An 11,406-nucleotide genomic window follows, 5' to 3' on the forward strand; every position below is an offset into this window, starting at 1 on the left:
CTATCTGTGAGTTAAGTTTCAGCTTTTCAGTTGAGCAAAGTTTAATATTATTTCCTTATTGTCTTCTGTTGCACAACGAGAAGATGCAGATATATATAAGTCCACACACAAGTGGCAGAGAGACAAGTTGTTTGTTCTACTTCTGTTGGAATAGTTTCTCTATTTTAAACATAATAAAATTATATATTCAGATGGTTCCAGTTATGATTAAAACATAATGCATATGGGGAGGTTGTTTCCGTCCCTGATAACACAATAAGGAATTGAATCAAACATCAAAAAGATAACATATATTTAAAAATAAGATTTATTTTGTCAAACTTATTTTGCTAATTTTGCAATACATGTATATAACTGTACGAGATTTGACCAAACACACGTATAATAATTTATTTTCCACGGTAGCGAGCGATACAATATATTCACAAGCCAGTTATTCATGCATGGCTATATTTGCCTTAAGCGTTGTTGTTGGGGATCCTTGTTCCACTTTTACATTCTTTTATGTGTTACAATTGCTGTCATTTCAACAGAAATGTGGTTACATCTTTATTTTAGACCAAAAGTGGGGCAGAAAGAATAAAACTTTTCTTCATTGAAAAAAAAAAAATCTGTGTTCATCACATACAATGTGTGAATGCTGTATTCTGCCCTATCTTAACAGATTACAACCCCACCAATCAATAAAATGCAATGGATAAATTAACAAAATGTGTGATGTATTAGCGGTAAATGCAATTATTGTTGTCCAACCATATCTTTTGTTGGCATTTTAGCCATTGTCCAGCATTTAAATTACATACAATTGCAACTCCTAATGAGTTATAAAGTGCTTAATAGACATTAGATAACAATTTTGAGGCGTCGTATATTGTCACTACTGAGTAATTACGTGGGGCACGAATTCCAATGGTAGCGGAATAATCCCTTTGCGATGTAACAACTGTTATTTACATATTGTACACAAGTCCTGTATTTGGTGCGACTACTTTACCCATTCCGGAGGTGTGGTTCCTCTAAAATCATGACAGCGAGCAGGTGACACCGGCATCTTCTGAGTGGTCACAGTTGTGCACATCCCAGGCTATGTGGGAGCAATTGTGCAGGGAGACCTCTGTCCCATCGCACTTGAGATTGTCCAATAGGATCGTTCCTGTCCCTTGGCCAAAGTGCGCTTCCCCCCACGCCGCGATGGCCTCCCCGCAGCCGAGTTGACGGCACGCGACCTTGGCGTCGGGGATGTCCCACGCATCATCACACACCGTGCCCCATCCAGAATTGAAGAACATCTCCAAGCGACCTTCACATTCATGCTGACCATCAACCAGCCTTAGTGCTCCTACAGAAAGAAGGAACAATCTTGAAATAGCCAAACAAATAGAAGAAAAAAAAACACACACACATTCCTGTTCTTTTATGGTGCTGTGTAAATGAAGTGTAGACTTGCCTTCGGTAGATGGTGTGGAGGTGGTGGGATTCCTGGTAGCTGTCTCATCTGTTGTGTTGGTGAAGTCATTGAAGGGTATAACCGCTGGGAGGGGAAAAAAAGTTGAATTATCTGCACTATATATTTACTAACAAATATAAAAACTGTCCCTATCATTCAATATTAAAATTTGGCTGTGAGTTGAATTTAAATGCTAGTGAGGGTTGTATTTTTATAGGCTGCGCTCGAGCATAAAAACTGCTGCATCTTGATTCTCGTGCCTTTGTTGCGACTGAAAACCTGATAATTTGGGGATGAAAGTCGGTCAAAACTAGTGCCTGCTCAGACCTGTCTAACTTTTGTCGGCAGGATGCTATTTTGGTGATTTTGAATGAGGTCCAGGCGGACAGACAGCATTTAAATGTGCCACGTGAAAATACCAAGACTCGGTCTAATCCACCGCCACATAGAGTTCAATATAGCTCACCGTGCCAGACTTGTGCTGGGCATGAAAATAGAGCCTTGACTGGACAATAGTCACATTTTTGAATGAAAACATTTTATCATGCTGGCTAAAATATGCTGATGTTATATTTATAGTAAATGAACTTTAAAGTGGAAGTCAACCCCGCCCAAAAATTCACTCCCAGACATTTTTATTGAAGCAACCTCCTTTGCTCTCGGCTGTTTTACTGGATTATGGCTGATTTTGCAAAGCCCACAGAATATTATGTTCTATTGCTATAAAAAAAGTATATTTTTATCAGTTTTCATTTTGCAGCAATTAGCATTACAATATAGCTAAGTTCTTTCGTCATTATTCAGAAATGGGGCAAAGGGATTTTTGCAACATGGCCCAGGTTGATCTCGTATACTCTTCTGCCACCTGCTGGCCATTTTTGTAATAACTACCATTGCTTCAAGCGTTCTCTTCAGTTCAGAGGCTGCATCAAAGCCTTATGTATGCTCTAGCATAAAAAAATCATTTGAAAAAAAGCGTATGAATACATTTTTGGGACCATGGTAATATTTAAAATAGAACGTATTTATACGTTTTTGGGAGCAAATTTGTTCATTTGTTCTATGCAGCCCCACTAGTCTAAACACAGGATTATGATTAATATTGTTTTTGTGGAACAATAACTAAGTGGGAAGAACCTTTGCTGTTAACTCATCTTCCACAAACACAATTCAGAAAACTATGTTTACACTAGTAAGGCTTCATAAAAGATATTGTAAAGAAAAATCATGATACAGACAAACCCTCTACTCAGTATTTGCCATTTTCTCGACACCGCATCATTCAAAGAGTTGTAGTCGCGCCTTACGTGTACAGATAACTCCAGCGTCCTCATGATGGCCACAGTTGTGTTGACCCACGCCAGAATGGGTGCACATGGAGAGGTGTGTTTCTTCGCCAGTACATTGCACATTGTCCAACAGGATGGCACCCGTACCGTAGCCGTAATAAGCTTGTGATTTCACATCAAGAGCCACACCACAGCCAAGCTGCCTACACACTACCACGGCATTGGCCATGTCCCAGCCATCGTCGCACACCGTACCCCATATAGAATTGTACTGCACTTCTATGCGACCCTGGCAGCTGTCGTACCCGTTCACCACACGGATAGCCATTGGTGCTGCACAGAAAGACACATTTATGATTACATTTTGGAAGATGTTTTTCCTAATCCACTGAGTACAGTTGAAATGAATGAAATGGTGTTACCAACTAGGCAAGTACCTTTTGTCTGAGCAGCTGTGCGACTACTTGTTGTGAGTTCTGTAGCGGTGACATCAACATTTGTTACTGGAAGAAGAAAAAAAAAAGGATGAAAAGAAACCCCCAAAAGTTATGTTTCGTGGCACTGTGATATTGACAGGAAACCTGGAGGAGAAATGTCTCCTCCTTTTGGTCAACCAGCAAAGGTGCACATCTTTACAGTTAATGTTCATAGCTGTGGCCACTGATTCAACTAAAGAAATGTAAATGTAAATAATCTACCATAATCAGTTGTAAGCTTGCCTATATGCAAAATAAAGAATAATAATAATGATAATGTTAACTAGAGACTAAGTGCAATTTCTGCTGAAATTGCGTGGCAATGCTAATAGCTGAACGCTTATGAAGTAAATTGAAAGATAAATTATGTGAAAATTACAAAGTAATTATTGTAGTTAAAAGATAAATTAATAAAAAGAACACTTGAACCCGGGAGGCGTGAATATTTTTTAAATTTATATGGAAAAGTGTTATCTGAAAGTACCCCCTAGTTATTTAGATGGAAAAGTTGAACTAATCATATCCAATGGAAAAATAAAGAAGAAAAAAAATTCACTCACTGGCGCCATTAAACTATGATAGTCACATTTATATCCCTTATCATAATTGCCATGGATAGATTTGCAATGTACAGTCGGAGGTGGGATTTGAACCCGCGACCTGAGACATCCGCTAACGATTGGAAGTGGGCGTGGAAAGTGGGGCTTAGAAAATGTTCAATGTCAGTCCCATTTGAAAATGAATGGGGAAAAGTTTATATTTAACGTTAAATTGTGCCAATACTGTATGTAATGTGGAATCAGACGATAAATACCCTGGAAGGCGTGAATTTTTGATTTAAGTTGAAATTTGAACGGTGTAAATCGGATGCATTGTGTGGGAGTTATTGCACGGCAAAAAAGTGAGGAGAATAAAATGCTATAAGTAAGAAAGAATAAAGAATCTCAATAACATTATATATATATCTCATTGTGGGAATGCTGATAAAGGAACCTGCAGGTGTACTTCTGAAGAAAGCATATGTACAGATAGTATACCTGCTGTTTCCAGTGTGGACCGGGTCGACCCTTGGTTTTCAGTGGAATGGTAAACTGAAGACACAGTTGGGGTGGGTCCTGTACCTGAGCAGGCAACAGAAAAGAGTCATTAGAAAAAAAGAAAGAAAGAAAAGAAAAGAGTCATTAGCCAAAGCCAATTATTAATTATTATTATTATTATTAATATACCAGAGCAGGTGATCCCGGCATCTTCATGATGGCCACAGTTATGGTTGCTCCAACCAAGATTTGTACATTGAGTGAGTTGCTCTTCACCGCCGATGCAGTTGACGTTGTCCAGAAGAATATGGCCGGTGCCGTAACCAAAGTAGGAGTTGGTGTGAGCCGCAACGACTTGGCCGCAACCCAACTGCCGGCAAACAACCTCGGCCTCCTTCGTGTCCCAGTCGTCATCGCACACCGTCCCCCAGCGTCCCTTATGGTAGATCTCCACCCGGCCCTGGCAGGAGTCCCTTCCATCCACGAGACGTACCGTGCCATCTAAAGATGCACGAAACATATAGGACACAAAGGAATTGAAGGAAAACAAAAATCAATATGATCATCTAATAAGTCGCTTTGTCACCTGAAGATAACGTTTTACAAAGACAAAAGGCCAATCAGCTTTAAACGTCTACTGTACAGTAGCTTCCATGAAAGGCGACCTAGGAAGCAAGAGGGACGTCCTGGAACATATGAGTCATGTATGCTTCTCCAGAGATAAAACTGGAAAAACCGGACTTTTTCTAATGCAGCGCAAAAGATTTAAACATAATACATGGCATAGTAACAGTGGACACTAGAGTAGTACCAGTATTAACACAAGTACGGATGTTTGATACCACTATTTTTCAGATCAATACCAGTGCAAGTCTCAACTCTTACAGCTAATACAGTAGGAGAGACAGAACGAGAGCGAGACAATTTGCGCCCTCAATTTGGAAAAGAAAGTAGCGGGAACCCTGATATAACGGTGCGGTAACATTAAAACATGTGCGGCTTATAGTCAGGTGCGCCTTATAGTCCAAAAATGACTGTAGTTCTGACAATAGAAAAGCACCAATAGGTGTTAAAATATACAATATGTACAATGGAGGAGTACTTGCCTAAGATTGCATTCTTGGGAGGTGGTGTCGTAATATCCCCTGACGCTTTTGCTCCTACCACCAGTAGTTCTAACAGCAAAAGACAAAAAAAAAAAAAAACACGCACCATATCAGTTACATATAATTCTTATAGATAAATGATTCTCCAAAACCTGTTTAAATACTGTACTTTCAAGTTTTACCTCGACATCTGATAGCCACATCCTCATAGTGGTAACAGTTGTGTACGCCCCAGCCCAGACTGTCACAGTGACCAAGGTTGGGTTCACTCCCCTGGCAGTTCACATTATCCAGCACGATGGGTATCAAGGCTTGTCCGTACTGAGAGGTGCTGCCCATGGCCACAGCCACGCCGCAGTCCAGCTGCTGACACACTACTTGGGCATCCAAAATGTCCCAGTCATCGTCACACACTGTGCCCCAGTAATCATTGTAGTACACTTCCACGCGGCCCTCACACCTGGTAGGCCCATTAGCCAGTCGCACTTTGGACAAAAAGGAAGACAATCTTCATTAGTTCCCTTTTAGAGAACATGTTTTATTTATTTATGTATTTATTTGTGCCATACTAGAATAAAGTGCAATTGTACATCCTGACAGTAGGTGGCAGTGTGTTGACGTAGTAATTAGCTCATCTGCAGTGGTGTACTTCAACTATTTATATATTTGTGGCGGAGACTTGGGGGTAGTTGGAGGTGAGTGGGTAAATATTTTCTCCTTCTTGGTGTAGGGGGGGGGGGGTGTAACAAAAAAATAAAATAAAATAAAATAGAGAGAAAAACTGCACTAAAGGGTTTTGCTAGCAATGTATATCCAAAGCGTCCGCTGGCCTGCTTCAACTCTGAGGGTATTGGATTCTAAGTGCTTTTTGTTCTGCTCCATGACATGTATCCAAACTGGGCTATATAGGAGTAAAACAATCTGAATTGCGTCATTTGAACCTAATAAATGCAGTAATATGGGAGGCACTGTGCCAACACGCGACTAACTCGCCTGTAATTTGAGGACAAAATGCCTTCTTGAAAAAGTTTTATTCTTCCCATGGTATGTGTAAACTATAAGTTACTGTATATTATTCCATGTAAAGTCGTGGTGTGACCTTGTTTGGAAAGCCCAAGGCACTTCCTATAGTCTTTTTTCCTCAACCTAGCAATCAACACTTACTGACTGTATTATATAGTATGGCCTGGAGGTCGACGGTTCCTTCCAGAACATTGCGTGGCAGGTGCATGCAGGTTTAGTCGTGATATCCCGTGCTTACCTTGGTAATACTTCCTCTCTGGGTATTGCAGGTCATTGGCTGAAAAGACAAAAGGCAGGTGGTTGAATCAGAAGAAAGTCACTTTTTTGTCTATATATATATATATATATATATATTTTTTTTTTTTTAAGTTGCCAAGTTAGTTAGTCATACATGGCTGAGCCAACCCCTCCACATGACACCTTGTTCTTTTGATTTCTTGCTTTGTTAATGAAGATGTTTCTCAGTCTGCCAAAAAGACAATGCCCGGAGACTTTTCTTTGGTTTCAACACCTTTCAATGACTTCATAAACAGATCTCTATGCATCACACCCAATCTAGGTCACTTCACAGGCGTCTCCCTTTTGTTGGTTGAGTGAAACTAGTACTGTATTCAGATTTCATAGTTGGAGGGGTAGTCATCTGTTTAGTGCTACATGATTCTTTCTTCATATGCCATAGTTTCCACTTTCTACTTTAGTAAACATCAGAAACCAGAAAGTCATCGAGTTACTTACTAGGTGCATCTCGTCTACTTATTTTGATGTCACCTGAAAACAGAGTACAGAACATTTAGATTGAGATTCAGAAAACTTTGTATATCCCCACGGGGCAACAGACAGTGTACGGTTATTAACTGGTGAAGATTCATTGTTTTCTTTTTTCCTTTCTTGTTTATTTAAAATGCGTACTTGATTAAAAATTTGGTTTCCCCACTTCAACGTCTAAGATCATCAAACAGATGTAAATATCAGACAAAGATAACTCAAGTTAACGTAAAATGCAGTTTTTAAATGGTGATTATTATTTTTTTTTAAATTAAGGGTAGGTGGAGGGGGGGGGCTGTTCAGAGCTACATGGCCCTGTGTGAAAAAAGTACAGACTGTCTATCACTAATCTTTTTTTTTTGGGGGGGGCAGAGTTAATTTTCTCTGGCCAGTTCACACCCAAGCCCGATTATCTCCAGACCTAAGAAATCGTCTGTCTGACAAAATTAAATCATCCAGAAAGCTGCAAAAAAATGCCCTGGTCCAAAGAAATTGAAGAACATGAGAGATTAAGTGGCACCTTAAAGCCCTTCCTAAAGCTTAGGTCTGCAGCCAACCACAGTGAGTGAGTTTATCCATAAATGGAGGAAACATGGCACAGTAGTGAAGCTTGTTCCCGGGAGTGGCCGGCTCCTCATGGAGGAGGAACCCAGGACAATGTCTAAAGAACTGCACACATACCTCAGGTAAACTAAGTGTTCATGACGCGTGATGGTCTGGGGCTGCTTTGCTAATTCAAGACCTAGACAACTTGCTGTGATTGATGCAATCATGAATTCTGCTCTTTTCCAGAAAATTCTGAAGAACAATTTTCGCCTAAGAGTGTGTGAAAAAAAAAACTAGAATATTTTGGAGAGGCTGTTTACTTGGCTTGTTGTTATATATTTGCATTTGTTTGTTCTTAAACACAAGTGGGGAAACTGCGAAAAACAACATGAACATTGGAACATCAGAAAGCAACTACCGTACATCAATACGCTATATCGGAAGTTGTAAGTGGCGTAATCGATATTTTCCCTCAACGCAAACACTTCAAAAGCTTACACATACTCACCTAAGCGCAACAGCACAGTGACAGCCACTAAAACAAGAGATCCAAGCAAGGTCGCCAGCAGACAGATAGTCGGGTTCCAGCACTTGCATACGCTCTCCACAACACGCTGTCCTCGCATGGCTGCCTGAATGACCATCCGCCTGCAACACATTGATAGCCTCTTACAAATGAACACACCAACTAATGTATGTCATATAACAAACAGACACTTCTTTGTGGCCTAGTTGTTCCATTGAAGCCTAATTATAGTATTGGATTGTTTCCCCAAATGAGCCTGCAGCAGTAGTAGGTATTGATAATGGTCTGCAGAATGGAGCTTGTAAAAATGGTGGTTGAAAACCAAAGTGCTCCCTGAGGCCATGTGAAATGCAAGGCTGGAGGGGGGATGGGGCGGGGGGGGTTGCAAACATTTAGCTTAGCTTTTCCCAGTATGAGGAAGGGGAAAGGAAAGGGCAGGTGTCACCTGTGTTGCGGATTTCCGTATTGAAGGAAGGGGGGATTCCCTTGGGACGAAGAATTTTGGGATTCACAGACAATCACTCAGTAATCAGAGGGAGATAGTACAGAATGTGATGAGAGCTCACTGCTCAAATAACGTGTGAATGTTTTCGTGAAAGCAGGGAAAGTGACGAAAAGCGATTGAAACGAAAGGATGCATAAAAAGAGAGAACACAATGGAGAGTTTACCTTTGAACGTCAGGAATTGATTTAGAAATAGAGTGAATGGAAATAGATCATATCTGTTTGGATTTTTTCATATGTCACGACAGAACAGTCCATTTCCCCCCATTAAATGTTTGTCATAATCAAGACATTGCGGCGTGGTGTAGCTCAGCTTTGGGATATTTGTCTTTTCCTTCGTGCATTTCCCCGTAACCTTACACAGGAATGTGTATTAGGGGATGATGAGAGGGAGAATTTGATATTGGCCCCTCGAGATAGTGGACATTCCGGGCCCAGGGGGCACAAAAAGACATTTCTGCTTTCTATGGCCCCCATCGTCAGGCATAAACGCTGCTTCCTGTAATCTTTCACTAAAACGCTTCAGCACCTGATGACACCGCAGGGGTGCCTCTCATCTCCTGGACGACAGGAGGAGGGCGGGCGGGCTGCGTGTAAGAATCTTAAGCCACTCTTTCGCTCATCTCAGGCATGTTTTGGACAATTGGAAGGACAAGAGCTGGGCGATAATTTTTTTTTTTATCTAATTTTTGCCAGAATAAAGAGAGGGTAGGATGGGGGGGAAGGGATGCCACATGATACGTTTTATACATTTATTATTCTTTCAAACATGTCCGCCGGAAAGGGATTTTTATTCAATTATCCACTGTCGTGTCATTTTGCTTATACCAACAAACCGTTCACAACTCTGCGACAATTGCTTCAGTAATAAAGAGGAACATTCTCCATTCATAATAGGATATAACATAGATCCATTTGAGAATAATGTTGCCTTTTGTGTCACCTGTGCTTCCCCTCCCTTCTCACTTGTCAGTCCTGAGAGATAGCTGAAAAAGTCTCATCACTGCCAAAATGTATGTATGAGTTAATTAATTAAGCGTGATATTTAAAAACTAAAATGCAATGTTTGATTAGTTTCCATTGACTATAGACAACGAATCATTCATCTGTGCTGAATAATTTAAAACAATAGTAAGCATTTTAACTCTACGCCATAAGCAAGTTACCATATTATATTAAAATGTGCAGTTATATATATGGAAAGCTACATACAGTACATTGAAAATGTATTTCTGTTTATTTTTGCACCATAAAGCAAGTTAGTGTCCAAATGTCCTTGTACTTTTATAAACTTGACAAATTGTGAGGCAAAATCAAATACATACCTGTTATGAGAATATATGATGTCAGCCAAATTTTGAATAGTTAAAAAAAAAGAAAAAAAGAAAAAAGGTCCGCCGGAAAAATATGATAAAGAATCGCTTTGAGTCCCAATTCCAGGTCTCACAAATTGGACTTTGTCTTAATAATGTCTGTAGAACTTTCAAACCAGCAGCGGTTCGTGTTTTAGGTCTTTCATCTCCTCAGCTCTCTCTGACTATAAATATCTAGCTTCGGTGACAGAGATTATGTAAAACAATAAACAGCACATCATTGTATGTTAGATGTCCAACACCCTGTACCCGCCTACGATTAAAAAGCAGGAGGGGCCAAAAAAAAAAAAACAATAACAAAGACTGAACGCTAAAGCTTCATTGGTATCCCTGCATCTCCTGTTTCAGATAAAGTTCCCTCATCGTCATCTCCCACTCGCTTCTGTACAATCCCATTGGGAGACTGCAGTTCACATCCTGTGGTGGGTGTGTCTTTCTTTGTGTGCGTGTGTGATGGGGTTGGATTCACTCTGGTTTTAATCTGAATTTATGATTTTTTTTTGTTTTTACCTTACAAAAAGATATGTATTTTTCTCATTGTATCAAAGATTCAGGTATGTTCATTTTAACAGTGCAACCAAGAAATTCACTGTATTAAATGTTTTTGTGCTAGGCCCGTGGGCCAGATGACATAATTTTATCACATCTGTTTTTAGGGTCCTCACAATAGAACATATTAGGTAGGGGATACATTACTCAATATATGATGAAGAAAATGGGACTCTCAGACTCCGACATTTGTCTCCAATGCTTACAAAACACTACAGACACTTATGTTCATGCTTTATGGTTATGTACTCCGGTTATGTATTTCTGGACTAAAGTCTTAGAAAGACTTTCCGCTATTTTGGACTGTAGGATACCTTTATCTCCAAACTTGTGTTTGCTAGGTGACCTAACAACAACTGATTTACCACATAAACAATTTCAATCTACACTTGTAGCCCTTACTATCGCAAAAAAAACAATTCTTGTTAACTGGAAAAATAAACAAACTCTGAATATCGACCAATGGTCTAACCTCCTCATAAATCACATTTTAATGGAAAAAATATCTGCCTCAAATAAAAAACAAATATCAAAATTTATAGAAACATGGTCTACGTATATAGAATTTTTTAACCTAATTCCGGTTACTTAATTCTGTCTGTTAGCGAGAGCCACCACATCGTGATAACTTACATTGATGTTTCTGCATTTGGCAATTTATTATTATATTATATTATTAGTATGGGATTTTTTTTAATAGGCTTTAGGTGAACTGATGAATACACACACGCTCGCACGCACGCACGCACACACACACACACACAC

The 11,406-nt window shown here is 39.8% G+C and overlaps 1 protein-coding gene across 2 annotated transcripts; it reads right to left on the reverse strand.

Annotated features, from left to right (window-relative positions):
* Positions 1 to 409: 409 nt before the first annotated feature.
* Positions 410 to 10,451, reverse strand: LOC144036433 (scavenger receptor cysteine-rich domain-containing group B protein). 2 transcript variants are annotated; one of them, XM_077547087.1, is made up of 12 exons: positions 10,045 to 10,451; positions 8,198 to 8,337; positions 7,114 to 7,146; positions 6,617 to 6,655; positions 5,538 to 5,840; positions 5,356 to 5,424; positions 4,439 to 4,750; positions 4,250 to 4,327; positions 3,174 to 3,239; positions 2,755 to 3,069; positions 1,448 to 1,531; positions 410 to 1,339 (listed from the first exon to the last, which is right to left on the reverse strand). In XM_077547087.1, the coding sequence occupies exons 2-12, from the start codon at positions 8,331 to 8,333 to the stop codon at positions 1,023 to 1,025; spliced, it is 1,752 nt and encodes a 583-aa protein (XP_077403213.1). In that variant the 5' UTR covers positions 8,334 to 8,337; positions 10,045 to 10,451; the 3' UTR covers positions 410 to 1,022. The 2 variants fall into 2 exon arrangements, with proteins under 2 accessions (XP_077403213.1, XP_077403212.1); XM_077547086.1 differs by having other exon boundaries at positions 4,250 to 4,333.
* Positions 10,452 to 11,406: the final 955 nt, after the last annotated feature.

The sequence above is a fragment of the Vanacampus margaritifer genome, chromosome 16, assembly GCF_051991255.1.
Source record: "Vanacampus margaritifer isolate UIUO_Vmar chromosome 16, RoL_Vmar_1.0, whole genome shotgun sequence".
Classification (NCBI taxonomy): Eukaryota; Metazoa; Chordata; class Actinopteri; order Syngnathiformes; family Syngnathidae; genus Vanacampus; species Vanacampus margaritifer.

What these genes read in the sequence shown, in the direction of transcription:
- LOC144036433 (XM_077547086.1), bottom strand. Translation starts at nt 8,333, where the DNA reads ATGGTCATTCAGGCAGCCATGCGAGGACAGCGTGTTGTGGAGAGCGTA. An exon ending in CACTGTGCTGTTGCGCTTAG is followed by an intron (nt 7,147 to 8,197) that starts GTGAGTATGTGT and finishes CTCTGTTTTCAG; the next exon opens with GTGACATCAAAATAAGTAGA. An exon ending in GTCCACACTGGAAACAGCAG is followed by an intron (nt 3,240 to 4,249) that starts GTATACTATCTG and finishes TTCTTCTTCCAG; the next exon opens with TAACAAATGTTGATGTCACC.